General features: G+C 41.0%; 1 protein-coding gene across 1 annotated transcript in view; it reads right to left on the bottom strand.

Moving 5' to 3' along the window:
* Positions 1–25,301, bottom strand: part of ANXA5 (annexin A5) — a 309,430-nt gene that overhangs the window by 6,458 nt on the left and 277,671 nt on the right. Inside the window, exon 12 of the mRNA XM_044061534.1 lies at positions 19,198–19,320. Within this exon, the coding sequence (XP_043917469.1) occupies positions 19,198–19,320 (123 nt within the window). The remainder of the gene's footprint in view (positions 1–19,197; positions 19,321–25,301) is intronic.

The raw sequence follows: 25,301 nt of genomic DNA, 5'->3' as shown, positions 1-25,301 counted from the left end.
AACTAAACCTGACAAGGCCAGAAGGGGGCAATGAGGATAACCATGCTCTTCAACCAGAATGCTTTCTGTATAAATTTGAGGATGAGAGGTAATAGTGGGTAAAAATAAAGGAGACCCGAGAGCCAATTGTGGACTAGAGCATCTCTTGGTGACTCCCCTGTTAGAGGAATCAGGGCAAAGAACCTGCTGCTTTTGTTGTTGAGGGGAAGACACAAATAGGTTGTCCATGGGGCCAGCCATGCTTTGGAGAATTCTGTCTGCTTCTTTGACATTGAGAGACCACTCGTGAGGCATTAGAATGCTCCTGCTCAGTTTGTCTGCAATCACGCTGGCTTTCTCCAGGATTTGCATTGCTACTAGAAAGCAACCAGAAGAGATCGCCCACTGCGACATTCTCATTGCTTCTTGACAAAGCAGATAAGACTTGGTTTCTCCCTGTTTGTTGATGTACCAGACCACTGACATGGTCTCTGTGAATAGCAATTGTCCCAGATGGGAGATGATCTTCAAAGGCCTATAATACGAGAAAAAATAAGATTATATACATCTTGTTCTCTTCAGGGGACCATGTACTTTGGACTGTCCTTCCCACGTAGTGCCTCCCCCAGCCCAATTGGGAGGCATCTATAGTCACTGTGGCCATGGACATGGGGAGAACAAATGGATGGACTTTGGTGGATTTAAATCCACCAGAGAGAGTACCTTTTGCATGCAGGTGTGATCTTGACTGGAGTGGTTAAATGATGCTGCATAATGGACCACTGGGACACATGTGAAACCTGGCCAAAGGAATGGGGATGATAGCAGCTGCAATGGATCCCAAGGCTTGTAAAATTAGATGGGTTGGAAGAGAAGAAGTTTGTATTTTCCTAACCTGGGATCACAGTGTCTGGATTTGTGCAGGAGGAAGAGAGGTTATCTGAGACTGTGTCCAGACAAGCACCTGTGAATTCCAGACTCTACATAGGTGTGAGTTGCATTGTTGTAAATGACTACGATGCCTGGATGGATGCATAACTGGAGCAAGTAGTCCCTTTACCCTAGAAGTATATGCCTGGTTGGGTATGGAAATGCTCAGAATCCCAGTCATTTCTACTGAGCTTCTACCACTGCCATGCATTTGGTAAATACTCTGGTGGTTATGGTGAGACCAAATGCAGTGCTCTGAACTGGTAATGACTGGCACCCTGCCAAAAGTGCAGACATCTGGAAAACCTGTTCATTTTAATGTGCTAGTATGCATCCAGAAGATCAAGCACATTCAATTATCTTTTCTCAGCAGAGGCAAAAAGGAACACCAGAGACTCTTTCCATTTGTGTAGGGGGAATTTGGGAAAGTGGTATGATATAACCTCTGGATACAATTCTTTGAACTGAGGAATCTTTTCTTTTGTTATAGATAGTCAGGCTCTTTAGTGCAGACACAAAAGCCCCCCCCCCCAAACTACTGCCTGCAGAGGGTAACAAATCAGGCCTCCTTTCAGGAGTGCTGGTAGGGCTTCTCAGAGAAGGAATCCCAGATGCCCTGGTTCTGCAGGTCACCTCTGCCGTAGGGGTGGCATCTTTAATTAGAGCCCCCCCCCCTGCTTCTGGGGGAACTCTCTCCATACGAGTCTTGAAAAATACCCTGGGATTTGTGAAACCAGATTTTCTACTTCCCTAATGATTCCTATTGAAAGGACATGAGTAGAAGAACATGTCCACGGCAGACAGGGTCTTTCCCACTTGCTCACATGTGGACAGCATGTCATTTACCCAGAGGCCAAATAATGAAGATCCATCAAAGGAAGCATTGATGAATGAAGACTTAAAGGGTTCCACAAAATCACAGCTGCATCCAGGCACATCTCTAAATGGTTATGACTGAACCCAATACCCAGTGACATACCTTCTACTGTATGGCAGATCAGCCTCATGGATACATTATAAATCAACTGAAGGGTGGCCATTTGCAAGGAGACTATTTTGGTCCTTGGTGGACATGGGCCCAGAAAGATTTGGAAAGTTCTTTAGTCAACTCTCTCTAACCTTGTAAACTGTTCCAGGTAATTCAGCCACTGGAGGTCATAGGTTGCTGAAGCATACATGTTCTTACCACCTCGGACTCCTTTTTAGGGGGATAGGCACAAAAGCTCTGTTTTGTGAGCTCTTGTTTGGTGGCTGTTGCCACAACCATGGCATCAACAGGGACCCCCCTGTTTCAGAGTGTCCCATCCTTATGAGGAGCTGGGATCAGCTCCAAAGTTCCAGTTGGTTCCTTCCACACTTGGTAACAAATGAGATTTATGAGCTTATCAGCTTGAGGGGGTCACCCAAGAAGCAGCCAGGCCAGACCCAAAAGCCTCTAGGAACACAGGTTCCTTCAGAGAGGGGGTATCAGAGGACCAACCACCCTTTTATTTTAGAAGCTCAAGAATGTCTCCAAATGAGAGGTCTTCAGGTGAAGATCTGGGGTCCCCCTTCCCCAAACTTGGTGTCTTCTGTGATAAGACTCCTGAGCAGAATCCAGATCTGGGGGCCCCTTCCCCAAACTTGGTGTCTTCTGTGAGAGACTCCTGAGGAGAATCCAGGTGTTTCCTTTTACACATCCTCTTCCGAGGGACCTCCCTCAGTGCAGTGGTCTGGGGAGTATCAGAAGAGATGAAGATGCCCCGAGGGATGGACTGGAGATTTGATCGAGCTAACTGTGGAATGGATGAATGAGACTCAGAGCAGACGGCTAAGGGAGGTAAAGTTGCCTGATCCGAGGAGGGCAGAGGTAATTTCTCTAATAAAGAGAAGGCCCTCTTCACATCTTCAAAAGTGGATCACCAGAGGGAACTGAAGTTGACGGCAAAGAATCTGACAATTCCCAAACCATCAGCTCCTGAACCCCCCCCCCCCAAGTACTCCATCTGTGGAAGGAGTCAGACCTAAGCTGTCCAGTGCCAAAGCCCTGAGGGACAGAGATGGCTCCAATTGCCTCGGAGTTATCCCCCCCAATCTAGCACCAATGCTTTGCCTCTGAATAATTTGGGGCTGGGTGACTAAGTTACTGGAGTCAAACATACCATCTTTGGATTCAGTGAGGACACCCCCAGGGGTCTCGTATCAGAGGGCTTCAAAACAATGGGTCTTAGAGGAGGACAGACCAAGGGGGCAGTGAACAAAGGTTGGCTTATAGATTCTGTGGGAGTCACAGCCCCATCTGGATCTGATCTTATCCACATCAGTCTCTGATAAGCTTCTGGGAGACCAAAGAGAAGATGTGGAGGATGGAGGTCTTGAATGCCTGAGGTGGATTTCAACAAGAAAGGTGAAGGAAGCCAAGAAATAAAGTACAGTTTTGTACCTACCATAAATGTAGATGTTCGAGGATTCCCTTGCTGCAGTCCTGACTATTGGGTATAGTCCGCGTCCCAGTCGGCCCGAATACCAGAGTATAAGGCTGACGTCGGTCATGGCGCCTTAGACTGACGTCAGTACGTCAGGGTACTAATGCGCATGACCGACGTCATTTCCTCAGTCTTTTCTTGCCCCAGATGTCAGAAGACCCAAAAAGACAAGTCCCAAAAACAACCTGCACCAATAAACATGTACAATATATACAGTAATATATATACAAAAAATATAAGCATGTAAAGGCACCTACACAACCACCCTGAAACACAGAGGGAAAGGAGGGAGGGTAAATTGGACTGGAGCAAGGGAATCCTCGAACATCTACATTTATGGTAGGTACAAAACTGTACTATGTACTTCGCCTTCCCTTGCTGCAGTCCTGACTATTGGGTAGAATCCCAAAGCAGAGGTAAGGGAGGCTGGCAAATTATAAAGTAGCAGGAGCTGACAACATGCCTTGTAAAACAGCTGTGGCAAAACCAGCTCTAGACTTAGAGTATATAGGCAGGTGATAATGCCTAGAGAAAGTATGCACTGAACTCCAAGTAGCTGCTTCCAGAATATCCTTAGTTGCCACCCCCCTTAGAAATGCTGTTGAAGTGGCAGTAGCCCTAGTGGAATGAGGCCTAATCCCAGCTGGAACCTCTTTGCCATGATGGGAATAACAAAATGCAATGCAAAAGCCAATCCACCTAGAAATAGTTTGTTTTGACACAGGTTTGCCCTGTGAACTTAAAGCAAAAGAAACAAGTAACTGTTGAGACTGCCTAAAATCTTTAGTCCTGCTCAAATAATAACGCAATTGCCTGTGTACATCTAAAGTGTGCAAAATCTTTTCCCCTTTATTTTGAGGATCTGCAAAAACGTAGGCAAATGAATAGTTTGGTTTAAAGCCACACTAGAAACCACCTTAGGCATAAAGGAAGGATTAGTACGTAATGATACCCTGTCCTTATGGAAAATCAAAAGGGCTCTACTGCCATAAGGGCCTGCAACTCAGACACCCTTCTTGCAGAAGTAATAGCCAACAGAAAAGCAGTCTTCCATGACAAATATTTCAATTCAGCAGTAGCTGCAGGCTCAAAAGGTTGTAGAGTAAGTTTTTCCAACACAAAATTGAGATCCCAAGCAGGAGTAGGAGCTCTACGTGGGGGTCTTATATTCTTTGCCCCTCTAAGAAACTGCTTGAACAAAGAATGCGAAAACAAAGGTGGGTCACAATCATAGTGAGCTGAAATTGCTGCAGCATGAATCTTTATGGAAGAGAAAGACAAACCTTTGTCCAATAACTCAGTAAGATATTGAAGAGCCACACTCAAATTAGGCTCTGAAATCTCCAAATTCTTTGCTGTACACCAAAATAAAAATCTCTTCCATTTTTCTGCGTACACTTTCCTAGTACTAGGCCTTCTAGCTTCCATAATCACATTTAAAACTTGTTGAGGAAGCTGAGACCTTCCATGTTTCAACCCAGAATATGCCAAGCTGTGAGATGGAGAGAATGAAGCTTGACATTGAGCAGATGACCGTCCTTCTGAGATAACAGATGAGGAATCAGAGGTAAAGGCCATGGAGGCTTCTTTACCAGACTCCTTAGAAGTGGGTACCAGTGTTGCCGAGGCCAATCTGGAGCTATCAAAATCATCCTTGGCCTGTCCTGTCTGACCTTTAGTAATACCTTTGGAAGAAGAGGTAGAGGTGGAAAAGCATAGACATGAAGGTTTTTCCAACTGAAAGACAGAGCATCCACTTTCCAAGCTGTGTGATGAAACCCCTTTGTGCAATACTTTGGCAGCTGGTGGTTTAGTGGAGAAGCGAACAGATCTATGTCTGGAGTTCCCCATGACACTGTCAATTTCTGAAATACATGAAGATCCAGTTTCCACTCGTGGGGATCCATGATTTGTCTGCTTAATACATCTGCTAGGGAGTTCTGTGCTCCTGGCAGAAATCTTGCCTGAAGAGTCAGTTGCAGGCTTAACGCAGTCTCCCATAAAATCATTGCTTGCCTGCATAGAGGATAAGAATGTGTTCCCCCTTGCTTGTTGATGTACCACATGACAGTTGTGTTGTCTGTCAGAATCAACACCTGCCCTGGAAGAAGTAACTCCTTGAACGCCATCAATGCAAACTGGACTGCTAACATCTCCTTCATGTTGATATGTAGATGCTGTAGTCTGGCAGGCCACTTGTCTTGTATCCACTTTCCATTTAGATGAGCTCCCCAAGCAGTGTCCGAGGCATCTGTCGTTAAAATCTGACTCGCCTCTGGCCGGGTCACAGAGAGTCCCTTGTTTAGGTGACATTCCTGAGCCCACCACAAGAATTCCTTTTGAAGGCAAGGTATTATTTGAATGACAGTGTCCAAATCTTGGCAGTGCTGTGTCCATACATTTTGAGATACCATTGCAGCTTCCTCATATGCAGTTTGGCATTGGGAAGCACCAGAATACAAGATGCCATGAACCCTAATGCTTGAAGGACTGTCCTTGCAGTCAGCACGGACTGATGAGATAGTTGATGGAAGTAAAGTGACAGACTCTTTTGTTTGTCCGGGGTTAAAAGGCCATCTGGGCTGCTGTATTCAGTCTCACACCCAGAAAGCACATGTCTTGAGAGGGTACTAGACTGGACTTTATTTCGCTCACAGAATACCCTAGGCATCTTAGCACTGCTATGACATATTCCAGATGCTGTAGAAGGTGTTCTTTTCTTGAGCCAGAATCAGGCAGTCGTCCAAGTAAGGATAAATTTGAATGCCTTGAAGCCTGAAGTAAGCTATCACTGGAGCCAGAACCTTTGTGAATACTCTGGGCAGTAGATAAGCCAAAGGGCAATGCAGAGAACTGATAATGAAAATCTCCAGTTCGAAACCGCAGATACTTTCTGCAACTTAGCCTTATGGGCACATGAAGGTAAGCTTCCTTGAGATCCAAAGTTACCATCCAGTGATCCTTGCCCAGCAGAGGTAACAGTTGCTGTAACGTCAACATCTTGAACTTGGGAATGTCCAGATAAGTGTTGAGGATAGATAAATCCAAAATTGGTCTCCACGTGTTCCCCTTCTTTGGTACTAGGAACAGGCGAGAATAAAATCCAAGCCCCTTTCTGACACAGGGACTGGCTGAATAGCCCCTATCTGGAGTAACTGAGAAACTTGCTTGAGAGCCTCTTTTCTTTGTGGAGGAGGAACATCTGGCATACCTTTGAAAGGGGGCATTGTGTGGAAATAAAATCTGTACCCGTGATGAATGATATCCAGCACCCATCTGTCTTGAGTGATTAAATCCCAATTTTCTTTGAAAAGAGACAATCTTCCTCCCAAAGGAGCTGCCAGACGAGAGTCCACTGGCAGCTGAAAAGGCAGGTCATTGGTTCTGCTTACGAAAGGACTGACCCCTGCCCTCACCAGAAGTCTGAGCAGGTGAACTGTCTGATCTAGGCCTAAATGAACCTTGAGCCCTGCCCCTACCACGTCTAGATCTACCCCTAGACTGAGAACCATAAGCAGGATATGTCCACCCCTTAGCAGGCCAATTTCTACTAAACTTCGGAGGCTGCACCTGCAAAAAATCTTTAACAGTCTGCATAGACTTAGCTTTGTCCTCCATTTTCTTTAAAACTGCTTCCACAGGCGGTCCAAACAACACATCAGACTGTAAAGGAGCATCCAAAATCCTGGTCTTAACATGCTCAGCTAAATTCTGATCCTTCAACCATGCGTGTCTGCGAAGAACAGAACTAGTAGCAGCCACCCTCGAGGAGGCCTGAACAGCATCAAAACCACACTGCAAAGAATGCTTACCCACTTGTTCAGACACATGAACCAAATCCAGCAATTCTTTACACTCAATACCTTCCGCCAAAGCATCCACCTTAGATTTCAATTGTGAAAGGAGATAATTCTGATATTTCAGCATATGAAATTGACAATTCAACGCCCTCATGGCTAGAGTGGAAGAAGTATATACTTTCTTACCCCACCTATCCAAAGCCCTTGCCTCTTTATCAGAGGGTACAGGATTTTTAACAACAGAAGCTTTAACACCTTTAGGCCCCTGAGAAACAGTTTCTGGGTCCGCCCTGGGACTCTTAAACAAATACTTATGAGCTTCGGGCACCCTATAGTACCTATCAGGCTTAACAGGAGCAGGAGGCAAGGAATCAGGGTTCAGAGAAGCCTCTGCAAAAACATCCTCCACCACATTCAACACAGGAGGAATAGCTAAGGGCCTATGCTGAGGCAAAAACAAGAATTCCCTAAGCCTTTTTCTGGAGTCAGAATAATCTTGGCCTTCCCATTTAAAGTGCTCCCTCATGGAGTGAAGAGTCTCTGAAAATGAAAAATCCTCAGGAGGAGAAGCTGAAGGAGTGGAATCATCCACATCAGAATCAGAATAAGCAGGAAACTCTTGCAAGTCTTCCACAGAAGACTCTGAAGCCTGTGAACACTGTTCAAAACTATCAAACTCCTGTTCCACCCTAGGCCTCTTATCAGGTGGGGGCATAGAACCTCTAATCAGAGTAATCAAATCTTCAGCCATTTTAAGCATATGTTTCTTAGGCACAGAGCCCAAAATGCTAGGAGAAGCCCCTACAGAAGCTGAACTTGGTCTCCCTCTAAAAGAAGCTTTAGAAACAGAAGGAGAGGCCCTAACTACCTTGGGAAGAGAGGGAAGAACAGGTACCTGAGAAGCCCCCTCAGCCTGGCCTACTTCCTGAGAGGGCACATCCTGTAACAGTAAAGTATCTGCCTGAGACTCCATAGAGACTCCTGGCAAAACCTCTGGCTCCCCTGAGCCTTCTAAAGGACCGACGTCAGGGACTGCCGGTTCCTCACCCCTAGACTTCACTGTTTTGTCCTTGCGCTTCTTAGATGAAGCAGGCGTCGGAGCATCCGACGGCATAGTATAATTGCAACGCTTCCCAAACACTAACCGAGCACAATCAAGCCTCCTCTTAATAGTGCGCTTATTAAATCTAGCACAAGAGCGGCAACCAACAACGTCGTGCTCAGGCCCTAAACAAGGTATACACAATGTATGATAATCCCTATGCGGTATCTGCTTCCCACAAGAAATACAGTTATTCACTTTTTCTGACATCCGGTAATATACTGAGGCAGAAAAAAACCAAAATGTTCCCCAACGGGGTTACTTAGCCAACTCTGTACTCGGTCTGAAACTCCGGTTTCGGAAAATCTCAGAACGCCAACCTGCACTCGCAAAATTGCTTCTGCATCGGACCATGCGGCAAAAAAGACTGAGGAAATGACGTCGGTCATGCGCATTAGTACCCTGACGTACTGACGTCAGTCTAAGGCGCCATGACCGACGTCAGCCTTATACTCTGGTATTCGGGCCGACTGGGACGCGGACTATACCCAATAGTCAGGACTGCAGCAAGGGAAGACGAAGAACATCTGGATCCAGTATCTGGGGTGATTTAGATTTGGAAACAATCAAACCTGAAGTGGTCTTATCCAATTTTTTTAGGCATCTTAGATGATGGCTCTGATGAAGGGGATGATGTGGATGTGCAATCTGGTGATTGCTTCCAAGTATAAAGACTTACAGAAAAGGAGTCTAGCTTCCATGGCATCCCCTTGTCCAGTTATTAAAAACAGGGTTGAGCCCCAGCTACTGAAGTAAAAGTAGAAGGGAGAAGGCCCTTCAACACTACTTTAATCAGTAAGGGCTCTTGAATTGAACCCAGAGTAAATAGTGCAATCTGCATCTAAATGAACAGATCCCAGTACACATTTCTGTGGGCATCTGAGTTAGGGATTTTATGCCCACAGATAACCCACTTTTTAAAACTGGAGCAAATCCACAGAAAAAGGAAAATTATTAAATGAAGAACTAACTAAAGCTATGTATGTGTGTATGTATATCTATATAGATATACCTCTTTATGTTATTATTTCTGTTATATACAAGATAGAAGAAAAAACAGGAAAAAAGGAAAATTGCTAACAATGGTAGTGTAAGAATGGTAGTGTAAGAGAAATTCTAACGAGTAAGAAACATATTAAAATAACTGTGTACCAACAATGGTACTACAGAGAAGTATTGAGAAAAAGGTAGCAACTAAAAAGGGAAATCAGCTAGAGAAGCTAGCAAGAAGTCAAGGGAAAAACTTAAAATGTAAAAAAAAAATAACTCAAAGCTCGAGAGCGACAGGATCTGCACCTGAAGATGAATGAATGAGATCTGAGGTAGGTTATGCTGGTGAGGCATTATGGGTAAAGGGAGGGGCTCGAGAGTTTTGGATCTGGTAGAAGTGGCAGAGTCAGATCCATCAGTTGAGGAATGAAAGAAAAGGACATCATCAGCTCTATAGTTACACTCACCAAGTCATTCTCGGGCATTCTTTTGTAGTGAGAAAGATCCAAGACCCTCTGCATTTATGCTTAGTATGAATATTATACACCATGTGTTTTCTCTGAACACAAGCATTGATAGTATTACTGTGAATAAAAATGCAAATTCTTTCCTAAGGTTATGGCCGCTCATTCATTTCATAAGTTTTGCACACCAGTAACAGTTTATAGTGTGTTATAGGAGATGTCGGGTAAAAATGAATCTAAAAATGTGTCACTAGGCACTATTTTACTGCCATACTCAGAAGCACACATTTCTGCAATTTTAATATCACTGAAGTCTTCATAAGTGGCACGGAAGGATCAAGCCTTGACTACAGCCCAGGTGACTTAACATGATAGGCGTACCTTATGTGATGGGGGATAATGTGTACTTCCCTTTAGTGGTGCTCTGCTGTAGGTTGGAGTTCAGTGAAGGTCAGGTTGGGGAACACGGGACAGGAGCATAGAGAAGATGTAGCCATCACATTCCCAGAGTTGGCACTTGCTCACACTGTTCCTGCTGCCTACCAAGAGTGAATGTCATTAGATTGCAGGGGAAAAAATTGCAACTACCTTTAAAAAGCTTGATCCTAACTTTGTCCTTTTCCTGTACAAGGGCCTGGCTCATTGGGGATAAGGACTCCAAATCACAAAGGCCATACCAGTAGGGCAAACTCAAAGTACTAGTCACACTGGGAGTGCAACAGGGTTCAATAAGCTGAAAGTGATCGGGGGGAGACAAGTCATAGAACCCTAAAATGTCAATAGTAGTAGTCCAAAAACCTACAGCTCATGGCAATTTTTTTTAACAGCTGTGGTGACCAGAACCAAAAACTCTAGTTAACAGATGCAAAAAAAAAAAAATAGCTAGCTGGCCTCTCATTTAGTAGTACAAGATATTGCTACAGGAATGTTGAGTTATTTTAATTGCAGGCTGTGCAAAGACATGGGTTAATGTTTTGTGGTATCCACACACACACACACACACACACACACACACACACACACACACACACACACACACACACACACACACACACACAAGTAATTCACATTAGTTGAGGCAATTCCCATTATTTGTAACTATTACATTGAGAAATAAGGTATGAATATCCATTGAGATATCCAGTTAGCCATTCTTTGGTGTTTGTGATTCATCTCTAGCATCCATTTCCAAGTAGTTTAATTATGATACAGCTACATTTTAGCATTTAAGCTGCTCTTTTTGACATTTCCAGTGTTGACACAGACTTACGAATTTTATCTGGTTGCACTGTAATCACTCAGCTTTGATGACAGAGGGTCTAGTTTTGAGCTTGCTTTCGACATCTGACAAATTCAGCTTTTAGCAATCATCATGACCAGATTTGTCACAACTATTTTAGAGTCATTTTGGACATAGGGAACATATTGATCAGTGATGGTACTTTGAGAGGACAGCTTGCTTCAGACAATGTTTAAGTAATACTCCAATTTCTAGTATTCTTAAATAGGGCATATTTGTCACGGTTGCTCTAAAGCCACTTAGGTTTTCTGGTTGTACTGGGTTACAGATTTAGATATAGCATTAAATATGCATCTAACATTCAGTTGAAGCATGGTATATCTTCATTTAAACATCAACTTAAAACAGGTTAACAAAAAATAAATTTTCATTTGAATTCCCAGACTATTTACTGCAATGGCCTAGTCTGCCTTGAGACAGTTATGTCTTGTGTGTATTCTGCTGAAATGATCTTTTCATTTTAAATGCTGATTCTAATCATCAATGTTGGTTAGACTGGTGAATTGGTTTAGTTAGCTTTAATGGTAGAACATTGCTGTTTTACAGTATACTATTACAACATTACTTTTGTTGCCACAAATGCGTTTCCCAGTCTGAACATTGCATTTTGCGTTTCCCAGTCTGAACATTGCATTTTCTATAACCTACTTGTATATCTTCATAAAGTGCTTTGACTAAATACTGATTTCCAATGAAGTTAAAAAGCACCTGTCAGAAGTTACATTTAGAAATAATTTTTTGTTGTTGCCCACAAAATGAGGCCAGCGGTGGTCCCTTCCTGCAGCCAAGTTGTTTCGCCATAAGGCCAATAGCCTTCTGACCTACTTTGTTGGTGGGAGTGTCAGGTTTTAGACAGCAGGCCAGCCTGCAAATCCTGTGGAAGTGTCCTGTTCCCACACCACAGCAGCCTTGTGGGCTTTGCTGCAGCTATCTCAGAAGGTGCATGCTAAACCTCCTGACCAAGAGGCACACTAGGCTCTTTGTGCTGCAGTGACATACTGCATTAAGGGTGTTGCAAATACAATGAAGCAAGCTTTTTAACATTCATGGCATAGCTTACTACTAAAACTAATAACTCTTGGTAACATTCTCAGAGCTTACATACCAATTAATGGCTGACCCTTGGTTGCAGGAGACCCTGCAGATACAGTGAAGCAAGGTCCAGATTACAATGCTCAGAGAAGATGTGACTAGAGAACTGGGTAACTGCTTCCATGCTAGTGTGGAAGAGCTGACTTCTCCAAGGATGACAGTCGTAGCTGCGGTGGCCCTACTGGAATGGGCCCTAATGTGGAATAAGTGTTTGGTCTCTGGGGAACAAAGGCATATGAGAGAACCTGTTCATTAAGAATTGTAGTCTGTATCCCTATCTTAAAATCTGAAAAAAACATTTGTCTCAAGTGATTTCATCCTATTGCTTTCCAGAGGCCCAACTGACTCCCTAGTCTTTGTGTGGGAAGTTCTGAGGAAAAGGTGTGAAGGATGGTGTGCACTGAGGGGGTGTAGAGAAAAGCATGGATGAGGCACAGCTGTTTTCACTGGGTCTGGGCAATTTGTCTCTCGTACTCCTTTCTTACACTTCTGTTGCTTCGCCTTGCCTGCTTTCTGGTAGAAATGCCAACTTTTTGGAGGATAGCTTCTGCTGTACTTCAGGCCACAGGAATCAAGTATGAAAAAAGGGGAAAGCTGTAGTCTTAGTAAAGTCTTTAACACCTTTTACTACAAGGGGATCAAAACAGAAGCTCACTGTCCACTGGGACATTAAGGAGTGCAGCTTTAACATGGTCTGGCAGGGGCTGTGTTCTCATCCTGGCATGCCTGAAAACTGACCACACAGCCACTACATATATCTAGTGCGTCTTGGCTACCTGATAACAGAGTTTTAATAACGCTAGTACAGCCAAGAGCTTGTCTTTTATGTCCTCATCTTTTTTGTTTAGTTGAAAAAGGAGTCTCTCTGGTATTTCACCAGTCTGGTACCATGGCGTAGACTGCTTTTTATTGCAGAGAAGTACATTTTCTTTGCAATGTGTCGAGATTTTTACAGTCATTATAATTGGGAAGTGTATGCCTGGTTGGATCCACATCTGCTCCCTTGCTGGGATCAATGGACACTGCATATAGATCTTCAATGTTTTTATAAAACAGTTTGAAGAAATTACCAAAACTGTGAAGGCTTTCTGGCTTCCTCTGAGCAAGGAGTTGGAAAACTGGCTACAAGGATGTTTGCAATGGCATTCTCCAAGACTTCAGTGGCTGTAGAAATAGATGAAGGCTTAGCCATGCCCAGACCCTTCATCTATTTTGTGTCAGCTGGAAACAACTTAGCCTTGAATCTAAAGTTTTCCCTCATTCTGTGAGGGGTATCCCCAGATAAAACATCCTCTAGTGGGAATGCAAACAAAATGTCCTCAGCAGACTTGCATAAAGGAGGGAAGACAGATAAGGCTAGTTCATCAGCCTTCAGATCAGAAGCCTTCTGGGGGGCTGTGCAGAAAGCACCTGCAAGGTTTAAGAAAAAGGGAGCCTCAGATGGGAGAAACTGAGGGCCCATCCAGCTCATAGTTTGCCAAACCAGTGGATATCCATTTTTCCTGAATAGTTTGGCCCAGGACTAGGGGAGTAGAGATGGTCATAGTGACCTTGGGATGAGGGTGGGCATCTGATGCCTCGATCCTGAATCAGATGTCATTATGGACAAAGGTCAAAGAAATACTGCTCACACGGATGCAGGAAAATAAAAGCAGTAGGTCCAGAGCCCTATGGAGAGGCCTTTTGGCCAACCAAAGGCTGAAGACATTAAGCTTAGGAGGATGTGCCAACAGCATGCAGAGAGGAAATGCAGGAGGCCTCAGTTAAAACGGCCTCAGTTAAAACAGATGCCACAGTCAAGGACTTCCAAAGCACCTGGAGACCCATTATCTTTGTGCCTAATATTGCCTCTTGATTCAAACATCCATCTATCATCATTACCTACCAAAACTGTCTTCTGTTCAGTTCAGTTTAGTGATTGATGTATGAAGTTAACACTTCTCTTTTAGCAGATTTTGCAGTACTGCAAACACGCCATCCCTTCCATTTCACACACATCCTAATAGCAATCTTATCTTTACATCTTAAATTTCTCTTGCAGGAAACTGAACAAATTCAAATGGTGTTGATTTCTTAATAGACGAGGCAATAACCTCATCATTTACACTGCAGTTATTTTGAGGACAATCCTACTCATTCTCAACACCTTTGCTTGTGATATTGATAAACACTCAGCAGTGAACCCTATAGTACATTTGAACAAGATAAGCAAAATGGAAACTTTTTACATAATATTGCAACAGATTAGTGCAGAAAAAAATGCTCTCTTCAGTCAGCTAATCCAGTACTTCCCTAGCAATAGGATCCTCCATTGCTATGGTCCGATTTTGATATGTTTTAGTTCAAAACTATGAAGTGTAATTCATAAAAGATGCCATAACCATCACAGATATTGCTCTTTTTAAATGTCTAAGAAAATCACAAATACTCCATCATACGAGATCAATAACCAATATATTATAATGACTAGCATCGAGTATCTAGTAGCATTACTATAAATCTGGGGGTTGGGGGGGGGGGGGAGTAGAAAGCATTACTATACACCTAGCAAAAGATGAGTGGGAATGAAGGGAAGAGAAGGAAAATGTAAAGTCTTAGTCAAATTATTTTGTACAGTTAAATAGTCACAGTATGACATCAGTAGTTAATGGATGCCATTTCTCTCCCTCTTCGAGGAGTTCATTTACCCCTGATTATAATTTACCCCTGATTATAAGCACAGAAAAAACATCTCCCTTTTACCAATCCCACCATCTCCACAAGGGATTTTTATCTGCATGTGTTAGATCACTATCTGAACTGATAACAGCTTACTTCTCCCATTCCCTCACTTCAATGATGGAGGATTGCAGACAGAAAAAAGCCTGATCTCCCTCGGTCTCTACAATGGTTAAATCCTATTTGCTTGGATAGGTGAAAACAGCATACCTTTCACACCTTCAGCCCAGGGGGTTGCTACTTGTGAATTCACTGGGGCTATGGATTTAAGTCTTTACCAGAAGGGGAAAGTTGGTGTCCGTGTGTTACTTGCGCCTTTGGTTTGCTCTCTGTGTGTTACTTGCGCCTTTGGCTTTCTCCCCAGTACATAACTTCAAGTACATTTTCAGCTGTTCTATTTTGCTTCTTGTAATACCAAAAGATGTATGAGATTATTAGGGTTGTCAAATGTATGCAGTTATTTCCAGATAAAAAACAGAGAAATTGACACTTTTGGTCCCATTGCCCTACTTCGCAGAACAGGTACCACAGGTTTATATTTAAGCAAAATGACATTTCTGTAATCCAGAACCACCTTCACCCCTGACAAGCTAAAGACTTGCACAAAGTTCCATGCTCCTTCTGAAAGCAAATTCTCTATCACTGTAATCTAGGAAATCCCCCCCCCCCCCAAAAAAAAAAAAAAACTCCAGGATCACCCTGTGCACCATTTCCACTATACCAGGAGTGGTTGATTGCAAAGTTTTTTGAAGCTCACCTTTTAGAAAGGCAATTGGATTGTTGCCTTCATTCCCCTCAGGCAGCCTTAATCTCTTACTGTGACTTATTCACAATACCTATTTTTAGATCCAGCCTGTATATCTGCAAATGAATCATGTAAAATTTAAGAACGTCCCTTTGGGAACAGAATTCCATGTGTTGCTTGGCTTTAGATTAGTTTCTTTTAACGTAGCTGCACACTGCAGTTTATCATTAAAGTAAGCTGCCCAGCAGAATCCATTACTTTCTCTGTACCCACAGAAGGTATTATAAGTGCTGGCCATCACATTAAATACTATTCCAAACACACACCACAAAAAATAAAAATAAAAAAAAAACAAAAAAAAAAAAAAACTTTCCCTCGTGTCTTACCAAAAAGAGAAACCACTAGGTTTTGTCCAGAATCAGCATATACTAACTTTTACTGAATAAAATGATGAAATATGGATACATTGAATGTATTACTTTATTACAAGTGAAAAGGTCCACTGAGGAAAACTAGTTATTCAAAATCCATGTTGCCAGCTTATAGTCCTATACAGACTCATCCTTCTACTAGAGAAAACTTGTACTGGGACAGTTTTCTAATTCATGCATCTGGTTTGCCTGGGGCCCGAGCATAAAGTATTTGTCCACACAGTACAATTATTCATCTAGCCCCAACACCCAAAAAAAGCTGCTACCAAGCATGCAGCTAAATGCAAAAACATAGGTAAGAACACCTATCTGCCATCTCTAGCAGCTAAGCATAGCCACTTTCAGAACATATTCAATCCTGAGAAGCTGCATATGCACCGAAGGTAGCATGAGTGGGCATCTCATACTATGGGGGAAGAGGGCTTCCACCAGGCATGGGTGTTGTAAGTGCATCAAGTTCTGCAAGTCAGAGCTGTTTCAATGTCTGTATTGGCAGAAGTCAACAGATAGCTATATGAACAAAGTACTCTTATTTGTAGTATTTAGAATTTGGAATCAGGATTTCCAACAAGAGGTTCACACAACTTTAGATTGTGTAAATCAATACCAGTGAGTAAGTTTCAATGAAATTAGTTGGCAACATGCTTACCAGAAACACTGACAAGTTGTACATAAAGTCTCTCCTGCTTTTTTGCATATGAAACATTACACACCAAAAAGAAAATGTTAGTTGCATAGTCTCTCATAAGTTCATATAAATCACAATACTTTGTTGCCATGGTTAAAAGCATAAACATGAATGTAAGATGGTTGAGTATCCACAAACACTGCAGAACGTCAAGGCTTTGCTCAGTAGCTTATTTTGTTTACCATCTACAGAGATGGAGATGCAGGCACTCTTCTTGGATAAAATAAAAAACGGCAGTTCACAGACTATACTGGCAGCAAATTTAGATGAAAGAGAAGCCCACGATGCTGAAAAATCACACAAATTCTTTATTCTTTAAAATGAGATATCCTGTTAGCACTTTCATTTAAATAAAGTGTTAAACTTCATCAGACAACTGTTAGTTTCACATTCACTTCCTTTATAATCTTTCTTTAGCGTTGATTGGTTAAACAACTCATTAATATTAATGTAACTTAAAAATCCATCACATATACATAAAAACACACACTGCATCTGCCTACTACTGCTTATAATTATTGAATTTATAAATAAAACTATGAGTAACTATAAAGTAAAATTCATTTAACATCTTATATAAAAACAGTGTAAAACGAATGCTAAAAACGTTTCTAATAAGCATTTTTATAAACTGAGTTTTACTGTTAAACTGCATGCAATTCCAATAGCTTAACATCTCATGAGAACATAGCTTAAAAATGACTAACTACACCTATCTTGCAAGTCTTGAACCCAGGGCCCTGCACACCATTGCCACAGCAAGTTACCACTAAGCCATTTGAGCTTTTATAAATATATGCAAATACAATGGGTTAAATATAAATATTTGAAAATATGTAAAATATACTTGCATCAAATAAAAAACTTTGTATAAAATAAAATGTATACATTTAAATAAGTTTTAAATATATACATTTTATTTTATACAAAATGTATATATTTAACTTAACTAGCTGATACTACCTTCACTTTTTTTTCCTTTAATGAGCGTTCAACTTCAACACAGGGGCTACTGAGCTACGCTCATTCAGACCTGGCCAACTATCCGCCTGTAAGCGGATTTGCCAACTGAGCTCTTTTATCTCTAAAAGTAGCCCCCATGGCTTGTTATCCTGTACAAGTACTGAATCTATAGCCATGAAGCTAAACTTGTGCCATGGGGGCACAGGTAGTATCAGTTAGTTAAAACTAATTTAAATATATATATTTTATTTTACACAAAGTTTTTTACTTGATGCAAGTATATTTTACATATTTTCAAATATTTATTATATTTATCCCATTGTATTTGCATATATTTATAAAAACTCAAATGGCTAAGTGATAACTTGCTGTGGCAATGGTGTGCAGAGCCCTGGGTTTGAGACTTGCAAGATAGGTGTAGTTAGTCATTTTTAAGCTATGTTCTCAAGGGTTGGAGGTTGGCATAATGGTTAAGGTGTTTCCCTTAAAGACACAACATACTGGGTTTGATTGATGTTAAGCTATTGGAATTACATGCAGTTTAACAACATAAAACTCAGTTTATAAAAATGTTTATTAAAAAAAAAGTTTTTAGCATTGGTTTTAGACTGTTTATATAAGATGTCAAATGAATTTTACTTCATAGTTGCTCATAGTTTATTTATAAATTTAGTAATTATAAGCAGTAGTAGGCAGATGCAGTTAGAATGAATAGGTGGGTGTTTTTATGTATATGTGATAGATTTTTAAGTTCTATTAATGAGTTGTTTAAGCAATCAATGCTAAAGGAAGTGAATTTGAAACTAACAGTTGTCTGATGAAGTTTAACACTTTGTTTAAACTAAAGTGCTAACAGGATATCTCATTTTAAAGAATAACGGATTTGTGTGATTTTCCAGCATCGTGGGCTTCTCTTTCATCTAAATTTGCTGCCAGTAGAGTCCGTGAACTGCTGTTTCTTATTTTATTCAGTCTTCAGTGGGGTTTTTTTTCTGTTTCTTTTTTCTTGGATCACTTTCCAAAAGGAGAGAGAGAGACATTTAGACTAAAGATCTGTAAGTTAATTAACATAACAAGTTACCCTAAGAATTGTGTAAACAAATGAACACATTTTGAAACGGCTACATTTTATGGTTACAGGATTGAACAGTCCTCAACAAAGCTTAAATGCATGTTACACAAATGCAACGGTTAGAACCAAAACTTCCTAATTGTCCAAATAAGCAGGTCCTTTATCTACATGGAAGAAAGCTTTAGAAGAGGGAAAGGAGACTTAGCAGAGATTCATAAAAGAAACACAGCATTTCTGACATCTTCTGTTTAATTCTCCCCTCCCCCATCCACCAGTGTGACCATCAAGCGTTAACAGGCCTACTTCCAAACAAACTGCTTAGCCAACAAAGAACTTATTGGCACTGGTGCGGATATTGAAAATTGCAACAACATTTTTCTTTTAAGTCTCACCAATACATCAGTGCAGCTTTACTGTAAAAAGGTACTATTTGAATTTTATTAAAGCTGGAAAGGTACCTGAATCATATTGTAAAGGGATTGACCATGATTCTTCCTGAACTCCTCTCGGATATCAAGCATATCAACTTCACATCTGGATACCACAATTCTAGTCAGAGTAGCATCATCAGTACCACCTCCCTAAATGAAAAGAAACAGGTAACATCCTTAAGTTTAATAACTCAAATGTTCTCCGTAAATGTGTTCGTTTACCAGAAGGGTCACACTGGGCAAGGCCCATTTTCAATGGCGACCAAAGGAAAAAATCTCCAGTAAACAACAGTTACAATTAAACTACATATGATAAACAAACTGTAAAGTCTTCAGTATACAGAAGTAACAATGCTAGATTGTCATTTCAGTAAAGTTCAGTAGATTGTATATCTAATTTTACAGTGTACAAAATTTATTGCATCACAGACAAGATGGACCATCAAGAAAGGACACTGGTTAGAGAAACATACATACAAAGCAAAATATGGGAATTAATGACAGATAGGAAAAAAAAGTGTGTTCGTTGAGAGAGAAAGCTAAGATAGTGTAAGCTGGAGTAAAAACTGAGTATGATGTTAGCAAAATGGGGTGAAGGGCTAGTGTGGAGAGAGATTTTTGCATAAGAGTTTCATTATAGAGGAGGACTTTTAGATAAAAGTGCTTATAAGGACTAGTTATTGATGGCCAATATGGAGAACTGAATATGGTAGAGAAATGAAGAGTTAATATGGAGAAATGGTTGAGGTACTTCAGCTAAGGAAGACTTCATTGAGTATATATGGTGAGACCAGTACCAACTGAAAATGAGACATCTCTGATGCAAACTGGATCATTCATTCTCTGATTCAACCATCCATAACCACTTTTCCCCCAACCCCACATACAAAAATGAGGGTGTTAATCTAGAGACAAATGTTCATAGTCTCGTAGTTATCCCTAATGATGCATTTTTCTTCTAAACGCATAGAGACGCATTCATGTGGACAGTTTAAAGTGCCCAATCCACCAACTGCATGTCTTTGGAATGTAGGAGCACCACCCAGAGAAAACTCACTGGAACACAGGAAGGACATGTGGAATCTGTATAGAAGGCACCCCAGCCGAGAAATGAATTAGAGAAGCTCCTGATGTGAGGTGACCACACTATCAGCTGTGCCACTCAATCCATACCGTGATAACCCACTTAAATCCAGTTGAAGGTCATGGAGTAGCCATATCCCTGTAGCCTATCCCTACAGCCAATGGGTACAATAAAATGAATTGAATCTTGAATGGGGCACAGACCCTTTGTAGATACACATATATACACACAGCTATAGGCAGTCTGAAGAGTCACCAATATATCTAAGGAACTTCTTTGGGATAAGAGAGGAAACAACAGCACCCAACAAAAACCCACTTAGATACAGGAAGGATGTACAGATCACCTCAAAATGTCTTGCTCATCCAAGATTATCTGATTTCTACATTGGGATGCTAGGTGAACTAGATCACTGGGTCCCATAGTATTAAAGGAAAATAAAAATGGAAACAAAACTGATACATCAAGTAACTGTTGGTGCATAAAAAATAGTACCGGCAAACCATAGATATATGATGAACCAACTTTTATGAACAAGATAAAGTAACTAAGAGGAACCAAAGAATTAGATCTGAAGAAAGTAGTGTGCCTGTTGAAGCAAGTTTGGAGGAGGACTGTTGTATACAGGGTTACTAAGAAGAGAAAAGACCAGTATTAAAAGTGCAACTATTACATAGAGCAAAGTACATTACAATTCTAAGCAAATACACTAAAGCATAACAGGGCAGATTAGATGAGACAATATCTAGGATAGGCGAGATTATTTCAATCTGTTAGAGAGATGGGAAGAATGACTGATGGGCAGTGCTCAAGGGTAAGCACTTTGGAAAGACTGCAGGTTAGAAGGGGTAAGTTCTAAGCTGGATGAGGAGCTACCAAACTTTCAGCAGTGCTGTCTCTAAGGACAGTACACTTTAGGCTACAGTTTTGTACAGGTTTACATGCTAACCTGGATTAGCTTCTGAGTGTATCAATGGGCAGAAACTATTCTAGCCTGGCAATTCCTAGCCTTTTTTCTTGAAATATGATGAGCCATACTGTTGACTTGCACAACACACAGAAGGCTACAGACGAGCAGGAGGGCTTTTCATGTAATTTGTCAGTATGAGAGGAGAAGAGCAGGTCCCAACATAAATACAAAAATTGCCTTCTTCAGTAGCACCTGTGACAGAAGAAATAGTACAGTCATCATGAGTCTTATTTTGGGTACTAAAGAGAATAAGGATTTTGTTTTCCCAAAGCTGACGCTTATTTGAAAAGCGGACAAAACTGGCAGAATGGCAGCATTTCTATATGGTGAGACCTCTAGCAAACCAATGAAAATGGCAGGTGCATATATTGTTAAAATTGAGAAAAAAGCACTTAATACAAAACTTTGAACACTCATGTCCATAAATGGTAAGGGGTGTCTTTATGCTACACTAGACCATGGCCTGTTGTGTTCAAGAAGCCATAACATTTTTTTTAGATATGTTCCACTCCACATTTCAAACATGGAGTACAAAAGTAGAAATGACAGTTGAAGTCTTGCTTAGACTGAAAGATGAGCAAAACACAGTTGATATCCATCCAGGTTATTATAGAGTTGGATAGCAGCAGAACTATGAACTCTTCTTAACTTCAGTCAAATGACCAAAGGGTTGTACCAACATATGCATGGAAAAGGGCAGAGTGGAGTCCACAAAATTTCAGCAGCTCAATAATTTATGCTGCAAGGCTGTCTGCAGCCATCTCCACTGGTATACGAGATGGAGTGGTGGGATACAGTGCGTGTTTGTCACATTTTAACGGTTTCAGTTGGTTTCAAAGATTGACAAATAGGCTCCTCCTCAATTCCTCTGCTCTGGGAGAAAGTTGAAGTGGTGAACTACTTGCAGACTTGGATGTACAAAGGAAAAGTGAACCCCTCCCCCCAATGCTTATCTCAACATAACCTTTCACAAAGTTTTTGGACATTTGTACCTGGAACGTTCTTCAGCTTTCTGGAAATTAAAGGATCTAGGAAGCTGACTCAAGAACTCAGTGTAAATGCTGGAAGATAGCACTCCTAGGCTTGCTTTCCATGTGACAGTATGTGCATCCTATGATGGGTGGCATCCTATCTATTCTGTGCTCTGTGCCTGTTGAGCAGACGGGCTCTATCTCCCCTGCAACATAACCTTGATTAACTGGACAACCAAACAGCTGGATTTAAGTATCGATAAATACCTGCACAAGTGTTACAGGAGTAAAAGTCATCTGGCAAATGGACTAGAAATCAGTCATGGTTGGACACACTGCAGCAAACATGTACTCTTTATTGATCAAAAGGGTCTATATTAGAACATCAAAGTTTCAAAACTTCAAATGTTCTAATTTCGACCCCTATTCAGCGAAAGCTGAAAACATCGAACATACAGAACAGCAAATTTTTTCCTAGGGAAAAAATTTGCTGTTCCAAAACACATACAACACAAGCACACCAAACAAACAGCAATCCACACACATACGCCTAAAATCTTACACCTAACCCTACACTAAACTATACACACCACTAACTACCCACTTACCTTAACCCAAATCCTAACCCTGAGGTCCGTCACTATCGCACACTCACCCGCGTCCTAACCCTAACTCACCTACCCCATGCCCTAACCCTCACGTCCACACAATTGCACACTTACCTGACCCACGCCCTAACCCTAACTCGCCTAACCCACCCTAACCCTCACGTCCACACAATCGCACACATACCTAACCCGCAACTCACTCGCACACTTACCTGAACCCGACCCATAACTTTCCACCACAGTGCTGAAAATACTGAAGCAACAGAAATGGACAACCAAATTCTTTCCCTATGAAAAAAATTGGTTTTCTGTTGCTTCAATATTTTCAGCTTTCACTGAATAGGATTTGATATTAGAACATTCGAAGTTTTGAAACTTCAATGTTCTAATATAGACCAGATCAAAAAAGTGTAGAGAATATACTGAAGAGCTTCATGCAAGCCACAACTCAATGATGCAGATAAAGTCATTTAACTGAACATCATGTGAAAAGAACAGAATTAATAGATGTAAAGTTAACTACAAACAACCTTCTGCTTGTTGCTGTTACTTCACAGGTGCAATAAGGTTTAAGTATTTTGAATAATGAAATTAGTTTCTGAAGGGTTTTACTCTACACTGAAGTTGTCAAGGTACCAGAGAAGCTAAAGAACCAGTCAGCAGTTTTCATAATCCCTTTATATTAGAACTTCATACCCAGTGCTTCAAGGTTATCCTATGCCATCAGTGTGCACCTGGAATAAAGTTGATAATGGCATGGCACTTTAACGTCATATAGACAAGTAATTGTAATTTGCGAGCATGTTTGAATGAGCACTAGTTTCAGTACCTTGTCTCATCCTTCAATTTGACTGCTGGATTACAGAAATAAAAATGTTATCCAAGGGAATGGCATTCTCTAGAATACACCAGGCTTCTTAGGAGTGAATGAATGAGAGCTTGCCTCAAGGAAGGCTGCCTCAAACAATGCAGAGGGAAGAAGCCATCAGCCTAAGCTCCTCCATCTATAAGAGGTCTAGGTACCTTTTATGAGATTTGGAGACATCCAAAGATCCCCATTAAAAAATAAATATCCCCTCACCAAGGTGGGCATCTACATGGTGCCCAAAGAAACAGAATCCTTATTGTAGATATGGATTCCCAGGAGGACATTAATCTAATTTGTTTATGCCAGATCCTTCTTGTCTAGGCTATACCTCGACTTCTTAGCACAAGAAATCTGGACAAAGCCTAAAATACTGGGTGGGCAAAAGCCCCAAAATAGGGACAGATTTAAATATTGCTCAAACATAGAAAAGGATAGGATTTGTGGTAGCATGCTTTTTTTTTTTTGAATTATAAACAGTCAAACTCAAATGCTTGTCATCATTTAGGATTTCAGTCTTCACTGATTTGCCAGAAAGCCAAAAATTCTATTAGGAACAGAATAAAAAAAGAGAGTCAAAAATCTGGACAGTTGAGAGATATGGTCTAGGCCCAAATCCAAATTCATATGCAGAGGTGTCTCAGCTTTCCTTCAATAAGGGAGTTACTATGGTGGTTTGAAGGCAGGCTGGCCTGTAGGATAATGTAACACAGGGGACAGTAGTCAGAAAACATTTTATAGTCAAATTTTGCAGAACCAGTGTGAAGCCAGAGGTGATGCCAGGCTAAAGTGAAAGATTGTGAAATGTGCTTATGATAGGCTTAAGTAAGCAAAATGTATTCCTCTTTGTATGTTATTTTTCACTTCTGTTTCTGACATGTTGATTTGCAATGTATCTAGCAAACACCTTTGTTTGTCCAGATATTAAAGGACACTGAGATGGGACCTTCTCAGACAACAGACAAAGATGAAACAGCACTGAAATGCAATGGTCATTGAAACTTTAAGACCCATTTGGGATGCAAGTAGAGAAGAAACAGATGTGAAGGTATTGGGAAAAACTTACTCTTGTGATGGGTGCAGGGCTAGATGGTTTCAGTATCCGTAGCAACAATGAAGTCATACAAGGACTTTGGCAATATAATTGTGACTTAATGAAATGTTAAGAGCAAGTGTGAAGTGTTGTGAAAAATATTCTACCTGGGGAAATTAGCTAATCATTTTAAGATGCAATACTCCTTGTAGCAGCTAGCTAGGAAACTGATAGAATGCATACAGAAAAATCTAACTCAAGCTATCTGTTCATTGTACATTAAATCTTCTTTGTATGCCAGCCTATGTATATTTTATTTGGTATTCATGCTTTTTTCTTTATTATTTCCGTAAAACCTATTTTAATTATCTTTAAGTTATTGTGGCTGGTATTTATTACGAGTATCTTTGCACTGTTGCTTAATTGAGAAAAGGGTAACCATTTACAATGAGGAATAACACACTGTAAAGGCCACATCTTTGAGACTGCTTCAGCCAACTACCTGTAAAAGAGATATCAGGTGGCACAATCAGATCATACCAGTAAATGGAAATCTCTGATTTTCTTCAGAGTGGTGGAAGTGCTACCAGGCCCAGGAAG

The sequence above is a fragment of the Protopterus annectens genome, chromosome 2.part0 (assembly GCF_019279795.1).
Source record: "Protopterus annectens isolate FY-2018-M chromosome 2.part0, PAN1.0, whole genome shotgun sequence".
Lineage (NCBI taxonomy): Eukaryota > Metazoa > Chordata > Ceratodontiformes > Protopteridae > Protopterus > Protopterus annectens.
This window is presented reverse-complemented; position numbering and strand designations above follow the sequence as displayed.